Raw genomic sequence first — 24,721 nt, 5'->3', positions numbered from 1 at the left:
TACATAGGAACATGATCTTCAAGTTTCCCCTCCAAGCTGCTCTCCATCTTGAAATGGAAATATGTGTATAAGTTTGGCAATGTTGTGATGGAACCAAAAATAATTAAAATCAACTAAAAAGGTCTTTTATCTTTTAAACAACAAACGTTGGCTAGAGGCAGCTCAGAAGATAGTCATATAGCATGGAAACAGACCCTTTGGCCCAACTTAGCCATGTTGACCAGGGTTCCTAAACTAAACTAGTCCCATTTGCCTGTCTTTGGCCCACATCCCTCTAAAGGTTTCCTATCTATGTACCTATCCAAATGCCTTTTACATGTGGTTGTATCTGTCTCTGCCACTTCTTGTTGTGTATATGCACAACCTGCTGTGTGAAAAAAATTGCACCTCAAGTCCCTTTATAAATCTTTGCCCTCACCCCTTAAACCTGTAGTTTTGGACTCCCGTATGGGAAAAGACCTTGGCTACTCACCTTATCTATGCCCCTCATGATTATAAACCTCTATAAGGTCACCCCTCAACTTCCCATGCCCCAGGGAATGAAGTCCCAGTCTCTCCCTTTAACTCCAACTTTCCAGTCTCTGTTATGTCCTTGTAAATTGTTTTTGCACCCTTTCCAGTTTAATAACATTCTTCCTATAGCAAGACAACCAAGCTATTACCTTAGTTGTGTGAATGATCCAACCGTTTCATCATATCAGTGACATAAAATTGCGCAATCCTTAGTCTAACAGAACTGTCACATTCTAAACGTAATGATACTGTTGTTGCTAAATTGTGTTTGTGTTTGGGGTTACGTTGTTACTGGTTTTGATTCATGGAAATGCTAGTTTAAGTATGCTTTTGACAATCATCTTGCAGTTAAATTCTACAGTGAGTACGATAGTCTGGACTATTGGATTATATAAAAGGCAAGAATATAAATAACTTAGCACTTGCAAATTGAGCAATGGGTGAAACAATTTTAATTACTGTAGGAGAAAGATCAATACAAACCATCAACCTGATGTATAACTCTACTTTCCACCTTTTCTGCATTACTTTAGAATATAGTCCAAGCTCTTGCTTGTTTCTCTATTCAGTTAGGGTTTCTCTATTCAATACAATTATACGGTACGTAATTCCTTTTTACTGCATTGATCCATATCTTGAGTTCTTGAATAAAATTTGCCAACCTCCGTGGTGAAGATTTCACTCTGCCCAGCGTTCGGTATCTTCAGGGGTAGATATTCTCAAATTTCACTATTCTTTGCATCACATGCTTCATGATTTCATCCTGAATGCACTGGCTGTAAAATCAGAATGAGCCCTAGGATCTGGATTGTCCTGCTATAGAGAAACTAGCTTTTGTGCATTAATGCTGTACAATGCTTTTTAAAAATATTTTAAACATCTTGATTCCATAATTTTCATTCTCTTCTGCTCAAGGGAATGTGATGTGGAATCTAATCGTCATTATTTAACCCTTTAAGTCCTGCAGTGGTGAATTTGAAGCATTTCTGCCAAATCTCACTTTTTTTATTGAGTTATAGTTCCCCAAACTCAAGTTGTGACTTTTGAGGACAGTACCATGAGAGGTTTTTCATTTTTTTTGGACCTGTGCACAAACCTTGAATAATTTGTGTACCTGTACACCCAAATCCCCGAGCTTCTCGCACCACCGAATCTCTAATTATTAAGAAAACATTTTGTCTTCAGTATGATCCAAACTGGATAACTTTACGTTTCCCCATTTGCACAGTTTTGTCCACAGAATTTCTCTTGGTGCATTCTGTTTTTTGTTTCAGATCTCCAACATCCATGATATTTTTGCTTTTATTATCAGGTCGATTTCTGTTGCTCAAGATTGAGGTGAGTTCAGTAATTTTAGATCATGTCTTCTACCTCCATTAATTTTGTTTTTCTTTCTTTCCTATTTGGTTCTGTCTTGTCTTTTTCATTCTTTCTTCACATTACATTTGGTGCTCACTGTTCAATCATCCAAACTGTGTCTGGGCACTTTTGTTCTTTCCTATATCAATTATGCATCACTCCATTTTGCCCTCAATTTCTCAGTCTGGATTTCCTTCCGAAGCCTTTCCGTGCTTCTGCCCTCTTCATTTTTAAAATCCTCCTTAACAACCACGAAAGATCAATAAGTTGACCAAGGAAGTCTGCAAAGATCTTCCCAAAAGTGGAAGCCACTCATCCGCTCATATTGAGCACAAAATGTGAACTACCTGTGTGGGTGAACTGTGGGCAGAAAACCTAGGTAATTCATATTAAGTTAACATGCGTGCTTTGTTGAATTAGATTAATTTTAAGAAGATATTTCTTGCCATAATCAAAATATTTTAACACCAGCAAATATGTTTCTTCAGCATCTGTTGCAAAGCATTCATTGAATTAATTCTGAGTTATTTTAGCTATGCCATCATCATAAGATTTGAATTTTGACTCTGACATGATGCATTCACTTACAGGATCGTCTCTACAGTAAATCATCGCCATCCATTTCAAATTTTTTGTACAAGTGGATGACTGATAGCATCCCATGATTTAATAATGAAATGGTACACACCATCAAGCATGATTGTTACTCCTTGGTAATGAAGAAGGAATTTTGCTCAACCCCCTGCCAATACCACCATTTGATTAGAATGTTTTTTGCGTGTGTTATGGCTTTATGATAAACTATTTTGTTTTAACTTAGAATGACTTCATGAGTGCAATTTGTATAATGGCTGTAGTAAATGAAACAAAATAGAGCCCTAGAATCATACAGTGCTTATAAGACTCTTCGGTCAATTGAATCTGTACCGCCAAAAATACACTTCTTCCTACAGTAGTCCCATTTTCCAACACTTCACATAATCATGAGTAAATGATGAAAGAGGAGAGATGTCTGTAGAATAGATTTAGATTAGCTTCCAGTATACAAAGTACAAGTATGGCTTAGTTTTTGCTTTGGTAATAAAGTGTGGCAACCAGCTGATGTGTATAAAAGTGTCATGAAACTACGAAGAGTCCTTGAATGCATTTGCCTGGATGACACTAAGGATGGGAAACAGGAGGATGGATTTGAAATACTGGGGCAGCAGGTTCCAGCAGGAGAGGTGAAGGGTTAACCGGTGTCGTCAAAATTGTGGAGTAATCAGACCAGACGTGATCATATTGAATGAAGGAGAAGTCTTGGGGGACCGAGTGGCTGACTGTTGCTCCTAACTCCTATGTTTGTATGAGCAAAGAACCAGTGTAGTTAATCTTTTTTTCTGTGTTGTTGAATACCTCTAGGATGGTTGGATCTTGAATCTGGGGCATATTCCTCAAAGTTAGGGATGCTTCTACTTTACCGTAAGAGTGTAAGCAAAGGCAAATTATGTGCCAGTTTAAAGTAGGGATTCTATGATTGAAACATTCTTTGAGTCTACAGTCACAACAAACTAGCTTATAAATTTACTTCTTGCAGTATTGGCATTCATCAAAAACTACTTAACACAAACCTAACATTGAGCAAATTTACCAAATTTTTAATAATACAGAGACATGGCAATTAAATTTAATGTGTTAAGTTAATTAGTCTATTATGAGCAAAGCAACAGTGTTTGAAATGACAGGCAGCAGCTTTGTTTTTGCTGTTGGTTGCTGATATGTTTGCCATGTACCAAAAACTACTCCAAGGCCCCATTTGGGATATTTAAATACTGATGCCAGGCAAGAGATTATCATATGATCACAAGTTCATGGTGTTGTATTTTGCTTCAGATTCTATTATCATAACTGGACCTTCGATTTTATTTATTCTCCTTCATATTTTGTTAAGCTGTTGTGATATCCAAGTATATCACTTGGTGTTCGCCTTGTCCTGCACACAGAACTAAATCCCCACTCAATAGAATGGATGTGTTCTCGTATCGTTTTACAATGTCCTTGCTTTTAGCTAAGTGTCTTTTTCACTTTTTATTTTACTGATTTCTTACTCAAATTGATGTGTGGTTTGTTTACAATAGAAAATAAACAAGTTAATTTTAGATGAAAATGATCTAAGGAAAGGTAAAGAAAAGGAATTGTAAAATCTGTTTCAACAGGAGTCAAGGACCATTGTGGATAATATGAAGCATTGGCCGACAAAAAGGAGCTGAAATAAGGGAAGATCATCCCAAGATGTTACCAGTTGAAGTGCAGCTTGTATATATTTTTGAAGAATAGTTATTAGTATTAATACAGATAATTTGCACTTAGTTAATATCCATCAAAGAGCAGTAATTCTTTTTGAAAATTATTTGATTAGATAATATCAGAAGAAATCCTCTCCAGATTTTTTAAATGGAAACTTTAGTGTCTGTCTGAGTGGACATGTGGGACTTCAAGTTAATGCCTATTTAAAAGGTCATGACCTACAAATTAAGGTGCAGGTGGGCCATGAACTGCCACCATAGTCGACGGAACACGTTCTGTCACTTTTATAAAAGCAGAAAATGGTATTGTGGGTCCATGTTTGTTTGAGGCCCCTTGCAGTGTAAAATTGGACTATTCTGAACATAGGTGATACCAGTGTTCATCATGTAATGCTCTTGGCTTCGCTGCAGCCACAAAGGCACAATTTATATTTTCAAAAGTACCTGATTATGGATAGAGAGATTGTAGGAGAGTTTCTCCCCGCCAACCTTGTGTGCCAGACTCAGCAGTTGTACTTGTACTTGTACATCCTCAGCTGATCCATGGGTAATATCTCCTGACAAGTACAAACCAGGTGTTGACCCTGCTATATTATAGTCGGTTTTGTGCATCTAACAGTTTACGGAGTAGGAAAATGCTTAAATGTTAACACTGGAATATTGCCCTGGATTTACTGATGGCCAGATAGGCATTACTGTGCTGTAAATGGGAGTTGTGCATTCGAACCCTGCAGAATCCCATCACAGCTGTCTTTGAGGGAATTGCCTGGCAATTTGAACAGTACAATGGTCAATTCCCCTATGCCTGGATCCCTGCAAAGGAATCTATTTAAATCCGTATTCAGAAGTTTTTGCCACAGTAAAGCAGGATTATTAAACAAACAATGAAATTGTTAGACAATTGAGAACTTAGGTCTAACTCCTGGGTAACTGTTAAATGTTACTCAACTCCTACCAACTATACCTCCTCTTTTCCGCCAATCCCATCTTTCCCTGCTGTCCTGGCATCTACTCACTGGCACTCTAGTTGCTTGATGCCCTTCCCACCTGGCACCCTGACCTTACTTCATGTACTTAGCCTTTCACAGGAGCTGTCAAAGTGGCTGTCTGTGATGCTAGACATTTCCATAATACAGCATGTGATTAAGGTGGCATGATATGACTTGCCTTGATTGTCTTGGTCACATGCGACCTGTCAGATTTCAAGTACGCTCCATATTTCTGAAGCGACTCTGAGAACCTCCTTTCTGAAAGACAGAGCTTGCTCTTATCATTTTGTGTTTTGAAAAAAGAGCAGGAGTGGATTGGCAGTCAGACGGTGTGCCACTCATTGGAAAATCCAGCCCAGTATCTTTAAAGAAGTCCTTGGAACTGATAGCAGAACAAAAAATGTTGCATGAGCCTAAGCCAGGTAGCATTTATGGAGAAAACTAGTTCTGGCGAAAAGTGCTCAATCTGAAGCATTAATTGTTTCGTTTCAAAATGCTACCTGAATTGCTGAGTTTTTCCAGCTTTTCTCTCCTTTAAGATTTCTAGCATCCATGGTGTACTACTTTTGGTTTTCTCTTGGAATTGATTTTTAAGCACCTGTGATTTGCACGTTTCTGTGATATCCAAGTTTTCTCCAGTCTCCTCCTCTTAGGGTGCTAGTTTAATGCATCTCTGAAGAAGACCATGCAATTCCCATATTGCCAGTGTACTTGCTCTTCCATATTTCATCTGCTTGACTTAGAGAAATTTTCTTTTGGCCTTGAAGGTGTGAAATTAATTTACACTGATATATTGGAGTGAAAGAGGAGATCTTTTATCAGAATTTTCATCAGGCCTGATAAAGTTTCATACCTGAAATGTTCACTTCTATTTCTCTCTCAGATGCTGACTGATGCTTTATGGTCATGCTTGTCCTGAATTTAGAAAGTAATTGTCCTTGGTCTTCGTTAGAGTGTTTGCTTTGATGTGAATTTTATATGATTATTGTGTGCTTTGAGTTTTCTTATGACAATGTCCTCCTTTTTATGATCAACAGCACAGCAAAATACAGCGTGATAACATTTCTGCCTCGCTTCTTGTATGAACAGATCAGAAGAGCTGCAAATGCTTTCTTTCTTTTTATAGCCTTATTACAAGTAAGTCTAAATTGAGCATTTTTGGGTAAGATTCTGATCTAATTTTATATGCCTTCCACTGGTGTTTTCCCCATCCTTATTTCAAGATTTTTGTGTAAATTTTTATTGAAAATGCTAGTGATGAGGATCTGGTAATCTTTTTAATTTAAGATCACTTTGCTATCAATCATCATACAACCAAGTGTTCTATTTTGTGGTTAATGGTTAATGATAAAGTACGGAACCTTCCGATATCCCTATCTTTTTGCCTGACCTTCAGCATTCAAATGGTCGTGAGGTGGATTGTAGATCATGGCACACACTGCCTTCTGTCAACTTGAAATCAACTACTGCAACCGAGCAGATTGCCAAGAATTGAATGAGGATACAAACTTGGGGCCAAGCCAATTGTTTCCATTCCTAATTTGCAGCGAGACCATTTAATTTTCCTTTCCTCTTCAACACATGAACATTTAAAACACTACATTATTGCCTTCAGGACAGAAGTTTAAAATAGTGTGGAAGTGAAGATATGCTTAAATAATTCTGGTGTGGGATTGCATTTGTACTATTATTAATTACGTAATTTCTCAAGAAAAATGAGTGCTGAATAATTTGCAGTTTTGAATAACTGGGCCTTTTTAATTTGTACTTTATATTGACAAATGCTGATTGCCACCAGAAGGTTCTATTTACTCTTGTATCATTGCCCAATGAGAGACCAGAAGAATAGACAGGCTGAAGAGCACTAGTTTAAATTTGTACCACTGCGAGATGTCCTTTAGCAACAACCAGCACTTGAATTTATGATGCAGCTTTGAAAGCAGAGACTGGAGTATGCTGTGTGATTAACTGCCACATTACTGTTCAACAGAAATTTATTGATGATCATTGTAACACCTGCAACTGGCTGGGAAAGTGAAATGTGAGGCGATGTAGAAATGCCTGTGTAATTTGGTCAGGTTGAGTGAGTGGGTGAATGGCATGTCAGATGAAGTATAATGTGTTTAAGTATGAGGTTATCCACTTTGGTACCAAAAACAGGAAGGCAGGTTATTACCTAAATGGCTGATAGATTGGGAAAGCGGGAGGTGCAGTGAGGTTTGGGTATCCTTGTACACCAGTCGCTCGAAGTAACCACATAGGTACAGTAGGTGGTGATGAAGACAAACTGTATAGAACATAGAACATAGAACAGTACAGCACAGAACAGGCCCTTCAGCCCACAATGTTGTGCCGACCATTGATCCTCATGTATGCACCCTCAAATTTCTGTGACCATATATGTATGTTGGGCTTTACCAAGAAGATTTGAGTAAAGGGCCAGGGATGTCTTGCCTTGGTGAGACCACACCTGGAGTAGTGTGTGCATTTCCGATCTCCTTATCGGAGGAAGAATTTGTGGCTATGGAGAGAGTGTAACAAAGGTTTACCAGACTGATTGCTGGGACGGCAGCTCTGAGGTATGAAAAGAGAGTGGGTCAATTTGGGCCATGTTCACTGAACCTAAGGAGAATGAATGGGGGGAATCTCAAAGATACCAAAAAAATTATAACAGGGCTAGACAGCATAAATGCTGGAAGGATGTTTCCAATGACCAGGCAGTCCAAAACCAGCTGTTCATGGCTTCAGGATCCGGGGAGTCCATTTAGGAAATGTCTTCTTCCAGAGTCTGTGAAATTCTCTGTCTCAGAAAGTGGCTGAGGTCAAAATCTTGAAAATCTTCAAGGAGTTAGATATAGTTGTTCTGTGTAAAGGGATCAAAGGCTACAGGGAAAAAAAAGTGGGACCGGGGTACTGAGTTGGACGATCAGCCATGATCATTTGAATGACAGAGCAGGCTTGAAGGGTTGAATGGCCTAACCCTTTTCCTGCTATGATTCTGCTGTAGCTTCTTTCTGTCTCATTAGTTCAGTAATGATCAGTTGAAATTCCTCGATCAGTCAGCATTTTTACAAAATATATATGGATCAGCACTGGAAAAAAAATCACCATAATTTAGGCCATGTCACACTATAAAGATTGCTGGGGAAAAGGTGTTTGGTAAGATTAGGTGCAACTCTCATTTGCTCACCTTATTTCTTTTACTACTTTAGTTTATATCTTTAATCTGATCTTGTAAAAAATCTATCTAGCTGGATGGATAGATTGATCCTTAATGGATAACTATCCAGTTACTTTTATTGTTTGCTCAAAGTTCTTAAAATCCATATCTTTGCAGAAAATGTGTTTGGGTGGCTCTTCCACGATGTCATCCAAAAATCAATGTTTTCTCATCTTTTTGTAAGTTGTACCTAATAAATTGTGAATACTTGTTAAAAATTTAGGCCAAATTGCATGTTTGTTTTTTGGCAAATTTCAACTATTAGTGTCTCCATAAGACTGCAAAGCATCCAACTGATGAAGTTAGGAGTGAATATAGAAACAATGGAGGATTGAGCATTTTAGTGAGAGGCTGGGATGGCTGCTTTCCTCAATCTGTTTATCTTTCTGTGGTAATTCTGACAGATTTCCTACCATAATTATGGTCATGTGTTAAACACTTTCATATTGTTCAAAGGGAAGGTATGTTGTTAAAGCATTTCTCATTGAATTCATTAGTTTTAAAATTAAGAATGTCAAATTTCAAAGCATCTTGAAAATTTATATCACTGAAGAATCAGGATGCTGATACGTTGCCATGGAAAAAAAAACAGCCCTTTTCTGCTATTGTGTAATTTGTTGTGACTGTTTGTTTGAAATTTGGCATTTTTGCCTTTTTCCAGTCTTGCAATATGCCTCTCTAGCAATATTGAAATCTGCACAACCAAATGATGGAAAGTAATTTTAGTGCCTCTCATAAAATAATCTATTGATAGCTTTAAGCTCATGAAAAATATATAACTTCCCATTGGTTTCTATTATGCCCTGATGATTTCTATCAATAGCACATGTGCAGTATGGTGTACATTGGAATCTCAAAGTAATGGTACATTTTTATCTATTTTAGCTTTGAATCTTTTTCAGTCCATTTAGTGCTGCAAATATAGCTCTGGTTGGAAGTCCTCTCATAGGCTACCCCTTGATTTGTTGCTGATAGCTTCTCAGAAATTTGGCACTGCATTGCTTAAAAAAAAAGGTGGTACTGTTCACAGATGCAACCCAAAGTTTTTCCTATCCTCATGACTCTTGCCCCTTTATCTGTCTCTATCTTTATTCCGTCTAAAAGTAGTTGTAATGTTTGCAGCAGGGAAGCAAGATTCTGAACCCTTTTGAGTTTGATTTGGTAACGTTCAATGTAATACCAATTTTTCATTTTCATTGTTCTTAACTTAAGGAAGGTGTTGATTTATAAACAGACAGTACCTTATACTGGATTTCAGATTGACAGATTACAGCTACGGCTGGTTCCTTGCCCAGCTGCTGGTTCATATGTACGTTTTCATAGACACTATTTAAAGCTCATGGAATGTGGGAGGAAATGATTTAGCAGCACCTAATCTCCCCTACAAGTATAAATAATCCCAAAATGTATTGCTGATTCTTGCTGTTTTGATGAGATATGTAAATTGCTTTTACTGATGTCTATTAATTTAAAATTTATGATACATCAATTAATTTCATTTTTTTCTTGCCCTTTTTTGATGTGCTATAAAATTCACTCTAGATGCTACAATTACAGCACAGTTTGTGTTAAGAATGAAAACACAGGGACAAAACACTAAGTCTTGATTATTTGTTTTAGCAAATTCCAGATGTCTCTCCCACAGGAAGGTATACGACTTTGATGCCACTTATCTTCATCCTCACAGTAGCTGGTATCAAAGAGATTATTGAAGATTATGTGAGTATAACTGTTGCTTTGCACCTCAGATTAATAATAGCATTGTCATTGAGAATGCATTAGTTAATGATAACTGACAGTTAATTGCCATGTGTTGTCTTTATATTTCTTCAACAGTGCTCAAGTTCTGTATGACCAAATAGTTAATTCTGTTTCAATGGTTCTAGGAATTCACTCTGAAAACCTTAGTAGATATCATATTCTATATTTAAAATAAGTTTTTAAATGAAACAAAAGACATTTTACATATTTTGGCTCTGGGCTACGAAGATGTATTATGTATTTTTTAAATAGTAATATTCACAGTGTCCAATGCAATATCTGTATGATGGATATTGCTTTTCTGAATGGAGAACTGAAGACGATAAGTAAAAACAGCTAAAATTCTTGGGCATTCCTGTATCTGTTGAAGTATTCAGTCATGCAGATAATGTACAAAAAAGTATTTATCAAAGAACTTGTATGTGATCAGGGCAAATCAGTGGCAAGTAGTAAATCTGGTGGATTGAGGGCTGATCTAATAAAGGTCAAGAAAATGAATGGAAAAATGGGAATTAAAAAGTTTGAGAAATATGAATGGGTTTAGCTGATTTTGTATATACGTAAACATGTAATTAATATTAGAGTAAGTCTGTTTTTTATTTTAAATCCCATTCATTCAGACATTCATAGGATACTGGCTAATCCAGCATTAATTTCTCATCCCTAAATGCCCTGAAGAAGGTGCGAGTGAGCTGTGATGTTTTTTACGTGGAAATGTTCAAAGACTGCACTGTACATTTGTGACATTGGACTCCTAGTTGAATAACTTGAAAAATAGAATGCACAATGAAATGTAAAAGACTGAATTTTTTAAAATTAAAATTACTCACCATTTTTATACAGTATTTTTATATTGACAAAGCAACATCTGGTGGCTGCAGTTGATTAGTGTACCAGAACGTCCAGGACTCCCTGCACCTGCCAACTTGTGCAATTTGATGGAGCTTAGGAAATCAATTCCAATTTAACAAGGAAACAAGGATGCACTTTTTCTGACATGACAGAAATGGCTATTGATATGGAAATCAATTAAGGCAAACTAGCACCAAATATTAGGGATTGTTTGTCTTACTTGAGAAAGAAAATATAGTCTTGAATTATCACAGAAGAAACTCACAGAAGAAATGCAGGGTAAGTTACATACATGTGAACATATGAATTAGGAGGAAAACTATGCTATTCAGCCCTTCAAACCTGGCTCACCATCTAATAAGATCAAAAAGTCATACAGTCATTCAACACAGGTGAAACTATTCAGCCGATCGAATCTTTTTGACTAATTTATGCTAATCTCACTTTGCACTGCATGGCCCATACATTTGAATGTTATGATATTTCAAATGCTCATTGATGTAATTTTGAAACGTTGTGAGGTTTCCCACCTCTACTAGCCATCCCAGGCAAAGCCTCCAAGTTTCCCACCACACTCTGGGTGGAAAAGATTCCTCCAATCTCCTCTCAACCACCTTCCTTCACCATAAAATTATGACACCTCATTATTGACCCTTCAATGAAGGCAAACAGCTGCTCTCAATCCATATCGTCCATGCCTTCATAATCTGACACTGTGGCAGGCTATAATAAGTGGGGTCAATCTGAAAAAGACCTATTAATGCAGACTCTTTTTCTGCCAGCCAGCCTATCAATTATCCTTGTCACTGATATACCAGCTTCACCATGAGCTCCTGCTTTTTAACAATAACTTTTAACTGTATCCTATCAAATGCCTTCTGATATCCAAGTGTGCAATGTTTTCAGGCTCCAGTTTATCCACAGCACATATTATTCTTTCAAAGCAGCCGAACATGATTTCCCTTTCACAAAATGATACTGACTTTTTGTGATTACCTTGTGTTTTTCTAATAGTCCAGGTAATTGGTTCTAACATCTTGCGCATCACAGATGCCAAGCTAACTGGTGTATAGTTTTCTGTTTTCTGCCTCCCTCCTTAAGAAGATGGATTACATATGCTACTTTCCAGTCTGATGGAATGTTTCCAGAATGTAATGAATTTTGGAAAATTAGCACACCAATGCACCAAGACCTTTTTGGCCTCCTTTATTGTTAATTCACTCATAGGATATGGGTGTCACTAGCTAGGCCAGCATTTATTGCCCATTCCTAATTGCCAAGAGGGCAGTTAAGAGTCAATGCGTTCAGACCAGTTAAGGACATCAGTGAACCAGAGGGTTTTTTTTTTAAAACTTACCACTGACAATGATTCCATGGTCGTCATTAAATTCTTAGTTCAATATTTTTATTGAATTCACACTTGACCATCTGCCATGGTCGGATTCAAACCCAGGTCTCAAGAACATTACCAAGGTCTTTGGATTAATAGTCAAGTGATAATATTACTTGATCAGTCCTTCTCCTCTTTTAAGACCCTAGGATGAGGCCAGTCAGAACCTGCAGACTTAACAACCCACAGTTCTGTCAGTTTGCCTAGTATCACTTCCTTCGTGATGATAATTTCAGCAATTTTCTCTCTTCCTTCAAAGTTTTAATTACAGGTATAGCTGGATTTTTTTTTCTTTATTTTCCATAATGAAAACAGAACAAAATTTTATTCATTTCATTTGCCATTTCCTTATGATGTGCTATTAACTTCCCATTATGGACCTCTGGAGGACCAACACACAATTTACCTGCCCTCTTCCTCTGTATTTATCTATAGAACAATTGATAGCCTCCTCTCATGCTCTAGTTTAATCTGTCCTGATCAGCCGTTTAATTATTCTCTCTGTATTCTGATGAGTCACTTTTTACCTGCCACTTTCAACTTGACGCAACTGGATGGTTTTCTTTTCTTAAATTTGAAGCTTTCTGGGGCAATAACAACTTGGTAATGCTAACTGTTGGAATTGTATCTGAAAGTTGGAATTGGAGAGCAGTTTCCAGAATCTGAGGAGCGCAGGCCCAGGAAAGTCTGAATTACCAGAGTGTGAGCATTGTTGAGGAAATCTGTGATGTAGTAACTTTCAAGGGAGTTTTGGAGTGAGGTCTTCAAAAGTGAAGAATTGGACTCTCTTGTAAAGTCTTCAATAGATTTGATTACCCATAGTGTCCCAGTGTTTGGGGGATCACTCTGAAATCTGTAATAATGGGAACTGCAGATGCTGGAGAATCCAAGATAACAAAGTGTGGAGCTGGATGAACACAGCAGGCCAAGCAGCATCTCAAGAGCACAAAAGCTGACGTTTTGGACCTAGACCCTTCATCAAAGAGGCTCTCTGATGAAGGGTCTAGGCCCGAAACGTCAGCTTTTGTGCTCCTGAGATGCTGCTTGTCCTGCTGTGTTCATCCAGCTCCACACTTTGTTTACTGTGAAATCTGTGGCCTTTACATTGGCCTCATTTACTATTTGATGTATTTTGACTGTAATTGATCTGTTATCCTTATTCGCCTCACGGGAATTCTGGGCAATAAAGTAAGAGTTCCATGCTTGTTTCTTGTAGATGGCATTCCTTTTAAGTAAAGGTATTTTTATTCAAAACTATGGATACATTGAAATATCCTCTTAGTGAGGACCTGGGATCTCACATTTGTCTACATTTTTGTTTTTGAAAAGAGTTGCTGATCCCGAGCCAGCAAATAACAAAATTTGGTAATCTGATGTGGAATGATGTCAAGAGTCTGGATTTAGCGGATTAGGAGGTGATTTCATTAAAACATTCACAATTATGAATAGGCCTGACAGGGTATTTATTAAGAAAGTAGTCCACTTTTTCGACAGATGAAACAGTTGTCGCTGCAGTGTTGATAAGAACAGATCTCAAACCAATGCTCTCCCTTCCCCCATTTTGAACCCACTCTCCCCTTCCCTTGTCTGAATCAGAAGGCTTGCTGACTGCCCAGTTCTGGACGTGGCATCCTACTCCTCCTCTCTGGATCTGCTCCCTTCTTCCCCCGTTTCAGGCTTAATCTGCCTCCACGACCTTCCAGCCCCAGATCTGACCCCGCTTTTCCCCCCGCAACTGGACCTGAACCCCACGCACTTCAAAGCCAGCTCCCACATCCGACGGACCCAATTTCTCTCAGTCATGCAGCCACTGAGACTTAAATACTTCATTACTTGCCTGTTTCCAGCTGCCCCCTGCCTTGTGTCCTGCCACTCTACCCATGGCACTCTATCTCCTATCCACATGGCATCCCACCCACCTGGCAGCCTTCTTACATGGCACCCTAACCTCACACTTGTCTTATGTACTTACTGCCTGACAGTTGTCAAGGTGGCTGACTGAGAAGGATTCCTGATTGGAATTTCCTGTCAGAACTGGAGTGCTGTCCTTTCATAAAAAAGATGAAATTTTTATTTTCTGAGGAGTGGCATTGCAAAATGTAGAATAATGCGACATAACTACAGGATAAGTAATCAATCATTTAGGGCTGATATGAAGAAAAACTCCATTGAAAGGGTTGTGAGCCTTTTTATTTCTGAGTTTTTGGATATGCCGGCTATGAATATGTTTCATGCTGAGATGGACAAGCTGATAGGGTGTGGAAAGAAAGGTGGCATTGAAACCCAAGATCAACCTGACCATTATTGACTTTTGGACAGGGTCAACAGGTCATGTGGTCTGCTGCTTATTCCTAATGTTTGGAGAAGTCATAAATCTCTGTTCCAACTGTTAATATATTCAGTAGTAGACCATCCACAATAATCTTGGCTGAAAATTCCAAAGATTCACATATCTCTTTGGGAAAAGAAATTGCTTCACATCTCAGTCCTAAATGATCAACTTCTATTTCTGACACTGTGCACAATGTTCTATACTATCCTTCCTTTGCAAGGAAAAGCAACCTCTCGAAGTTGATGCTGTTTAGCCTCTTCAGAACATTGTGTGTTTCAGTGAGGTTAGTTACAAGACATCACCTGCGCTGACCTGCCATTTTTGTCTAACATTTGTGTGGTTACTTATTTGCATAGTTATTTACTTACTAATTTAGTCACTTAACAGCTGGTTAGAATTTGCTTGCTTGTAGGCAAAGGACGACTTTTGACAAGTTATGGGAGGTAAAACAGAATTAAAAGGAATATCTGCTTCCCCCTTTTGTACAGGCTTGCCATGGGAACCAAATTTTGGACTTTTGCATTAAATTGGTCCCTTCTCCAATCATTGTGCTCCACACTCTGATGCTTGCTTCTGCAGTCTGCCATCAAGGTGAATTTCACTTCCCTGTTTGATTTTACGCCTATAAAACGTTCTAGCTTTAAGCTGTGTTAGTGACACTATGCTGAAACACTTCCCTAAAAGGAGGAAAGGGGAGTAGGAAAGGAACTTTGTTGGAGGCAACTAATTCAAGATGAGTACAAGCTCCATCTTCAAAACACAAGCCCTGTCACTTTAACTTTTCTTACTAACAATATTATAAAACTTATGAAGCAAACATAACAAAATATTAGTAGATTATAAAGAATCTTGCAGCCTATGTATATGTCCTTAAAAATTCTGTGATCTTACTTTTACCAATATACATTTATGTTGTGAGGAATTGTGATATACAAATAATGTTGAGAGATAGAAGCTTTTTAAGGCAGGGCTTTTTTAATTGCCATATTATGTTCAATGAAAATATGTCCTTCTCATTTGGATTTTACTACTAAATGCAATTGTAAAAATGGATTTTGATTCTAACTGAATTTATTGATGTACTGCTTTTAAAAGTTCCACATTGTTGCTGCCTAAGCACACTTAATAGCTGATTTTTATCTGTTCATTGTTATATGATTGTGCATTAGGATTCATCAATTGATTTCTAGTTTCTTGAGTGGTACTAATGGATTGTGGGTAGATCTGTACAAAAGTGCCTGATGATGGCTGGTTATATTAAAACTCTCTTTTCTGAGTTTTCCATTGTCTTTGTCAGCAAGTGAAATTTTTGAGAGCAAGTTCCAAAAGTTCAATGAAAATATCAGTGCAAATAATGGCAAATAACTGAATACCAAACATCTGCTCATGGTAAATACTAGAAACAAAATCAGAAATTGCTGAAAATACTCAGCAGGCCTGGCAGCATCTGTGGAAAGAAAGCAGCTTTAATGTTTCAGGTCCACTGACACTTCTTCATGACTGGCTGATTTGAAAAGCAGTCAGAGTTACAAGCGGTTTGTTCTAAGTATAAACTGTTACCATTTGATGTGTGTGCACTCTGAAAAAGTTGGATTAAATTGTGTATAGTTATTTCTAGGCATGCTGTGGAGTTGACCATACTTTAGTTTTAGGTTATAAGTGATTGGCAATTTCTCAGATTCTGCTGAAAATGCAGATTTTTTTCTTTAGTTTTGAGCTCTTGTCAGAGCATGTGAACTCAAAGAACAAGCAAACTCCTACAAATCCACTTGCTACATCTTGTCTGGGAAGTCCAGAGTGGAGCCAAACATGACTGTTACTTCAAGTCATTTGTTAGCGTTAAGAAAATTACTCATATCTTAAATGTGTGTTTCCCGTTTATGGACTAAGAATTTTTGTTTGAAGTGTTGTGTTTGATGTTTTGCTTCTGGTATTACAGTAATTGCAACCATTTAATTGTAGTGTTGATATGACAACATGCTAATTTACAACTTCAAAAATGACTTTCCCAAAAACACTGGTAAGTTTGATTGTGGAAATTCATGCCTAGCTGTGGAGATGAGGGTAAGTGCTGGAAAAGCAGAATGAATTAGTATTGAATAACTCAAGTTTTCATAATTATCGTTACTATCTTCCTGCTTGAAAAGACGTTTCCAAAGATCGTTTAAATACTCTTCACTGGGGTGCAGTTGATTATGACTAGTATCAACTGCACTAATTGGTTTTCTTTGTATTATTCTGTAGTCTAGTTGTCTAGTCATCGTGCAATATTGTAGCCAATGTCTGAATTTACTTCTAATATTGGATTTATTTGAGCTTGTGTCCTGGATGTTGATAAGTTGAAGTACCACAGACTGGAAGGTAATGTTTGGAATGCAGGCAAGTGAGGATAAGGTCAAACGACAGATCAGATTTGTGGACAGTGCAAGCTCTGCCAGCAATGCTGTTTTTTTTTCCTGGAATAAGATTTAACAGAACAGAAAACGTCAAGTTTCTCTTGGATTATTGGATAAATGTACCCTTATATCGACAGCTTCTACTAGTGCTAGAGTTTCAGCTGCTAAGATATTTTAACTAATGTTTTAATTTCCTTGGCTTACCTCCAAGAATATAATAAACCTCACCTAACTCAAATGGTCACATGGAAGACTGGCATGTGAAGCATCATTGAAGCTGGAAACTTGAGTATACGTTGTTAAATTTAATTTCTTCATTTGGTCTTAAGGTTTCCTTAACAGTACCATGTTTAATTATTGCCATTAACTCTAATATATTGCAGAGGAAGGACATTGTGTGTGTACTGTTCCTCTGGAGGAGCACATGACCTTGTGGCACTCTCCCACTTTCTAGATGTAGCTGTGCACATTTTTCCAATGCCAATAATACAATTTCCTCTTGAATACCTCTATTAAAACCTAATTTCACTAGTGTTGCAGCAATGCATTCCAGAAGTACTTGCTTGTGAAAAATTTTTTTTTTTTCTGATGTTGCCATTGCATCTTTTGCCACCTACCTTAAATCTGTGCCCATTTGTTCTCCATCCTTCCACAATGGGAACAGTTTTTCTGTAATTCAGTCTTCCTTTATCCATGGAAAACAGTCTTAGTTTTTCCTGTCTATTTAACCAAAGTTTCTCAACCCTGAGACCATTCTCAGAAATTTTCTCTGCATGCTTCAGAACTAAATGTGATACTCCACTTGAAGCTGGATTAGCTACACACTTTATTAACTATACTGTCAACCAGTTATTCCACCTTCAATGTTTTTTTTTCATTTGTTTGTGGAGTTGGTTAGCCCAGCATTCATTGCCCTTTCCTACTTGCCCAGAGAGCAGGTCACAGTCCACTATAGAGTCAACTGGCAAAAACAGAAGTTGCTGGAAAAGCTCAGCAGGGCTGGCAGCATCTGTGAAGAAAAATAAGAATTAACGTTTCTGGTCTGGTGACCCTTCTACAAAATGATTCTGAGGCAGGGTCACCGGACCCAAAATGAGAACTCTGACTTTCTTCACAGATGCTGCCAAACCTGCTGAGCTTTTCCAGCAACCTCAGTTCTTGTTCCTAATTTACTGAATCTGCAGTTCTTTTGGTTTTTGACTACATTGGGTCTGGCATCACATGTAGGCCAGACCAGGTATGGATGACAGATTTTCTTCCCTAAAGAGAGGTGAACCAGATGGGTTTTTATGACATGTAACAGTGATTACATGATCACCATTAGATTAGCTTTAAATTCCAGATGTTTTACTAAATTCAAGCCACATGACCTGCCATGGTGGGACTGAAGCCTGTATTCCCAGAATATCAGTTTTGAAGAAGTTACACTGAATTGAAACATTAGCTTTTGTTTCTCTCTCCATGAATACTGTCAGACCTGCTGAGTTTCTCCAGCTTTCTCTGCATTTGTTGCCCCAAATCATTAGCCTAAGGCTTTTGATGAGCAAAACTAGTGAAATTACCTCTCTGCTGTCACCTCCCCACTCGCTGTTGCTATCGCCCTTTGCCTTTCTATGAACTATTTCGAGAAACCTGAGAAAATTCCCAAACTACATTGTCTCTGACGACTTCATATATCCTGAACACTGAACTCAGAATTCTATGTAAAGAGCTAAGTCTACCTGTACGCTTGGCACTGAAAATTGGTAATGAACCAGCAAACTAGAACTTGTGGAAAGATTTTACTGTGTTGGAGAATTTCTTCCAGTCGTCATGGTCATATACTGAAGTTTTTCAGTTTCCTGATCGACCTCCTGTGGCTTTTCTCGTTGTCAGTATTCTTGCTTTCCTGTTTCACTTTCCTGTTCGCTTATGCAACTTTCTTGTTTTGCTTTCTCTAAATATAGTGTTCCTGTTTCTCTTTACGTTACGTTTGACAGATCTTTTGTACATCTTCCCTATCCTCTGCCTTCAAAGTCTCACTTACTTTTACTCACCCACTTCGTAGCTTTTTCAGAATTTCGGACAAGATTATATGAAGTGAGAGAAGGAAGTGAATCTTTTTGAGAGATGGAACAATGTGTTCAGTTGTGAGAGAAATTTGGGACTTTAAATAGAACAGAATTCTGTCACCGAAATAAAATTAGGATGTATAGTCTTCACGAATTTCAGTTGAAAAGACATTGCATCTCTTGAATTCAAGATCTTATTCTTTTAACTTGAATCATTTACAACAAGAATCTTACACCTTTGAAGCTGGGGAACTGATCTTAAAAAGATGCCAGTGTTCACAGGTAAGTTCAGAAACTTGGAAATTGAATTTTTGTACTTTGTCACAAATAAACAACTCCGGAACTCCTCACTTTTTGAAATACTTTAGTGTGCTGTTTCCTTTCTAAGCCTGTTGCAAGAACCTGGTTTTGAACAGTATATATTCAAAGCTGAATGACTTTCTTTTTATTTGTTTATGGGAGGAATGGAAGGAGAAGTTGTTTTCCATTTCTCCCACTTCCTACAGACAAAGGTTGTGGCTATGGGTACCTGCATGGGCCCAAGCTGTGCCTGCCTATTTTAGGATACATGGAACAACCCCTCTTCCAAAGCTACATTGGCCCTAGATCCAAGATAATAAAGTGTGAAGCTGGATGAACACAGCATGCCAAGCAGCATCTCAGGAGCACAAAAGCTGATGTTTCGGGCCTAGTCCCTTCATCAGAGAAGGGGATGGGGTGAGGGTTCTGGAATAAATAGCCCTAAGATCCCACCTCTTCCTCAGTTACATCAATGACTGTATCAGCGCTGCCTCATGCTCCCACAAGGAGCTCAAACAGTTCATCCACTTCACTAACATCTTCGCACCAACCTTAAGTTCACCTGGACTATCTCCAACACTTCTCTCCCCTTCCTGGACCCCTCTATTTCCATCTCTGGCAACCACCTGGAAACCAATATCCACTTCAAGTCTACCAACTCCCACAGCTACCTAGAGTACACTTCCTCTCACCCATCTTCCTGCAAAAATGCCATCCCCTATTTCCAATTCCTTCGCCTCCACCGCATCTGCTCCTGAGGTGAGGCATTCCACTCCCAGACATCCCAGGTGTTTTCATTTTTGAAGGACCACAACCTCCCCTCCATAGTGGTCGAAAACACCCTTTACTGTGTGTGTGTCTCATTTCCTGCAACTCATTTCTCATAGGCCCTACCCACAATAATCACCAAAACAGAATCCCCCTCGTCCTCACGTACCACCCCACCAACCTCCAGATCCAACGCATCATCCTCCATCACTTGTGCCATCTGCAATCTGACCCCACCATCAAAGACATTTTTCCTCCCCACCTTTACGTGCTTTCCAGAGGGACCACTCTCTCCATGACTCCCTTTCCCGCTCCACACTCCCCACCAGCCCCACCACGCCCGGCACTTTTACTTGCAACCGCAGGGAGTGACACACTTGGCCCCACACCTCCCCCCTCACCCTCATCTGAGGCCACCTGCACATCTGATGTGGTATACCATATCTGCTGTTCTCGTTGTGGCCTCCTCTACATTGGGGAAACCAAGCGGCGGGTTGGGGCCGCTTTGTGGAACACCTACTCTCGGTTCGCACCTGACAACTGCACCTCCCAGTCGTGAACCAATTCAACTCCCCCTCCCATTCCTTGGACAACCTGCCCATCCAGGGCCTCCTGCAGTGCCAGAACGATGCCCACCTGAGGGTTGCAGAAACAGCACCTCCTATTTCGCTTGGGAATCCTGCAGCCCAATGGTATCAATGCGGACTTCATAAGTTTCAAAATCTGCCCTCCCCTGACCACGTCCCAAAACTAGCCCAGCTTGTCCCTGCCTCCCTAGCCTGCCCTCCCACCTATCCACTCCTCCCACCTCAAGCCCCACCCCCATCTCCTAACGACTAGCCTCATCCCATTCCCTTGACCTGTCCGTCCTCCCTGGACCTACCTAACCCCCTCCCAAACTCTCCACCTGCACTCATCTTTACTGGCTCCAACCCCACCTTTGACCTGTCTGTCTCCTCTCTACCTATCTTGTTCTTTTATCCATCTTCTGTCCACCCCCCCCCCCCCCAATCTATGAAGAAGGGTCTAGACCTGAAATGTCAGCTTTCCTGTTCCTCTGATGCTGCTTGTCCTGCTGTGTTTGTCCAGCTCTACTTGTCTCAGATTCTCCAGCGCCGGCAGTCCTACAATGCAGTCCAATATTATGGAATGAGTTCCAGGATTTTGGCCTAATGATGCTGAAGGAATGTTGAAGACCTTGACTTAAATAAAATGTCATTTATTTTGTCAATGGATTACTATTGCTGCATTAGTTGGAGGAATAAAGTGGAGACTGATTTTCAATGCATCGATGATTAAGTTATATTCAAAGGATATATTGTTGGATAGTGGAATGCATCTCTTCAGAATATTGTTGAGAGTTAATAATACATGGGAAAATCCGTTTTCCACCCGGCATCATTTGCACTAACTAGTCGGTTCATGGTTACCACTTGACTGGCTCTGAATCCATTGACATGAGCACATCATTTCAGTTGATACTTGAATGCAGTGCTGGGAAAGTGATGTATTTTGCTTGGGATGTTAAACTATGGTTCTCTGCCCTCTCAGGCACATATGAAAGATATCACAGGAGTCATAAAGGGGTTTTTAATCATCTAATGCATTCTGAAGGAATGCCTGAAATCTTCTACAGTAAGCCAGCTGGTGATGGCTATATTGAGCTTGTGGGGTCTGAATTGGTTGTATAGTTATAGGGATCTAATAATCAGTGGGCTGAGGGTTTTTTTGACATGTTGCTAACTAAGGAAAGCTCTCGCCTAAAAGTGTGGACTTGAATTCAATTGAAATACAATTATCCCTTGGACTATTAACAGTGATTGCTCCTCAAATCATTTTTGTGGATGTAAAAAGAGCCATATAACTTTATTTGTAAATTTATTTGTTTATTCTTCTCCAAGCACGGAAGGTGCAAAGGCATCAAGATTATTTTGGGCATACAGTAGACATGATCTGAAGGAATGTTTGAGAACCTCAAGCTCCTTTTTTTTTTCATTCATGTGTTGTGGGAATCACTGGCAAGGTTATTATTTATCGGCCATTCCTAATTGCCTTGAAGAAGTCAAAGGTGTATTGGAAAGAAAATATATTATGGCATATCAAATATTAAACAGCAGGCCCAGAATACCTCATGATACTGAACAAGAAAAGAAGCTTCCTGCCCCTCGGGCTGTCTGATGCTTCTAAAAGAATGATATGGTGGTTTTCCATTGAAATGTCAGTTAGAAAATATGTTTATTCATCTGAATATTCAAAATAGTTCCCATAAACCAGTTTGAAATTTGATTATTGTCTTTATTTTATATATCTAGTATTTATTATGACTTTAAATCTCGGTATCCATTCTGTTCAGTAGATCAATATAAGTGGTAAAGTACAACACATGACAATTATATCTGATATTAATTAGAATGGTTAAATGAATATACATCATGATATTAATTTACTGTATTTACACTTTTGACAAAACGTATGATACTTTATTGGATTGGTTTAAACCCTTTTTTCCTAGTTGCTATCATAACACGATTAATTTGTCAGTTGAGAAACATGCATGAGCACTCCCAAATGTGTCTCTTCTGTAGTTTTCTGTGTTTTTTTTCTCAAGTCAAATGACACTCAACTCTTCTTGTCCTCGTAAAGTGCATAACCTCACATTTTCTTACATTGTATTCCTTCTGCTAAGTTTTAGCCCACTTGTTTAACCTGTCTGTATTCCTCTGCAGACTCTGTGTCATCCACACCACTTCCCTTCCCATCTATGTTTGTCATTCACTTTCTTCATCCAAGTCATTGATATATATTGTAAATTATTGTAGCCCCAACAACGATCCCTGCGACACTCTTCTACTTACAGATTGCTATTCTGAAAATGCCCTCCTCCTTCCAACCAACTGTTTTCTATTAGTTAGCCAATCCTCTGTCCATGATAACAAAATACACCTTTGACACCGTGGGTTCTTATTAAGTAGCCTAATGTGTGGTACCTTACAAACACCTTCTGACAAATCACAAATCTGACATTCATTGCTTTCCCTTTATCTTGCTTGTTGCCTCCTCCAAGAATTCTAGTAGACTTGACAGGCATGATTTCATATTCACCTTGGAGGGCTCATCCACTGAGGCCCTTTGGGTAGAATTCAGGAATATCAAAGGTGCAATCACCATGATGGAGTTACACTTTAGGCCTCCCAATAGCTAGTGGGAGATAGAGGAACAAATATGTGAGCAAACCATGGCAGGATATGAAAACAAGGTTTCTGCAGTGAGTGAGTTTCACTTCCCCAATATTCCTTTAGTGCCAGGGGCTTAGATGGAGTAGAATTTCTTCGGTGCATCCAGGAGGATTTCTTGAAACAATATGTAGATAGTCCGATGAGAGCTGTATTAAACCTGTGCTTGATTGTATTATAAATTTCTCAATGCTTTGCTATTACACCCTTTGTAACAAACATCAGCATTTTCTCATTAACCTGTGTTAGGCTAAGAAATGGCCTGTGGTTATCTGGAGATAACAAGAACTGCAGATGCTGGAGTCAGACAACCAAGTGTGGAGCTAGAGGAACAGGAAAGCTGACATTCTGTCCAAAAATGTCAGCTTTCCTGTTCCTCTGCTGCCTGGCCTGCTGTGTTCTTCCAACTCCACATTTTTGCCTATGGTTACCTGTTTTATTTTGTCTCCTTCCTCTTGTAAAGAAAGATGTTGACAGTTTTCCAATCCTTTGGGGCTTTTCCAGAATTGAAGGATTCTTGGAAAATTAGCATTAGACTTAGACTCCCTACAGTGTGGAAACAGGCCCTTCAGCCCAACAAGCTCACACCATCTCTCAGAGCATCACACCCAGACCCAATTCCCAATGACCCACCTAATCTACACATCCCTGAACACAACAGGCAATTTAGCGCGGCCAATCCACCCAGACTGCACATCTGTGGACAGTGGGAGGAAACTGGAGCACGTGGAGGCAACCCGTGCAGACACTGAGAGAACATGCAAACTCCACACAGACAGTCGACAGAGGGTGGAATTGAACCCAGGCCCCAGGTGCTGTGAGGCTGCAGCACTAGCCACAGTGCTGCCCCAGATTACTATGCGTTCATCCACTATCTCTGTTGCTACTTGCTTTATTAACCTAACATGCATCCCAGCAGGTCAAACAATTTTTAGTTTTCCATTTGTTTTTTCACCAGAATTCCTGACTAGGTCATTATTTACTCCCCATTCCCTTGAGAAGGTGGTTGTGACCTGTGACAGCTGTAGTCAATATGGTTTTGTACACCCAGAATGGTGTTAAGAAGGGATTTCTCAGGTTTCGATCTAGTGAAAGTGAAGGAATGGTATTAAGGTTTTGAGTCAGGGAAGTGTGTAACTTGGAGGGTAACCTTCAGATAATGTCATTGAGAGTCAAGGAGAGATAATTTGATTCTAGTTTGTTGGAAATGGTCGTTGCTTGACACTTGTTTGGCATGGACGTTACTCCCATATCAGCCCAGACTAATGCTGT

The 24,721-nt window shown here is 39.1% G+C and overlaps 1 protein-coding gene across 3 annotated transcripts in view; it reads left to right on the top strand.

Moving 5' to 3' along the window:
* The window catches only part of atp8a2 (ATPase phospholipid transporting 8A2), a 498,882-nt gene that overhangs the window by 105,500 nt on the left and 368,661 nt on the right, over positions 1-24,721 (top strand). For 2 of the 3 annotated variants that reach the window (XM_048533131.2, XM_048533132.2), the window contains 2 exons: positions 6,184-6,283; positions 9,987-10,085. In XM_048533131.2, coding sequence (XP_048389088.1) covers positions 6,184-6,283; positions 9,987-10,085 — 199 coding nt within the window. Of the gene's footprint in view, positions 1-1,825; positions 1,852-6,183; positions 6,284-9,986; positions 10,086-24,721 lie in introns of all 3 variants that reach the window. The other variant, XM_059646682.1, reaches the window with a different exon arrangement.

Source organism: Stegostoma tigrinum, chromosome 6, assembly GCF_030684315.1.
Source record: "Stegostoma tigrinum isolate sSteTig4 chromosome 6, sSteTig4.hap1, whole genome shotgun sequence".
NCBI lineage: Eukaryota > Metazoa > Chordata > Chondrichthyes > Orectolobiformes > Stegostomatidae > Stegostoma > Stegostoma tigrinum.
Note: the sequence above shows the minus strand (reverse complement) of the source record. Positions and strands in the feature narration are given on the sequence as shown.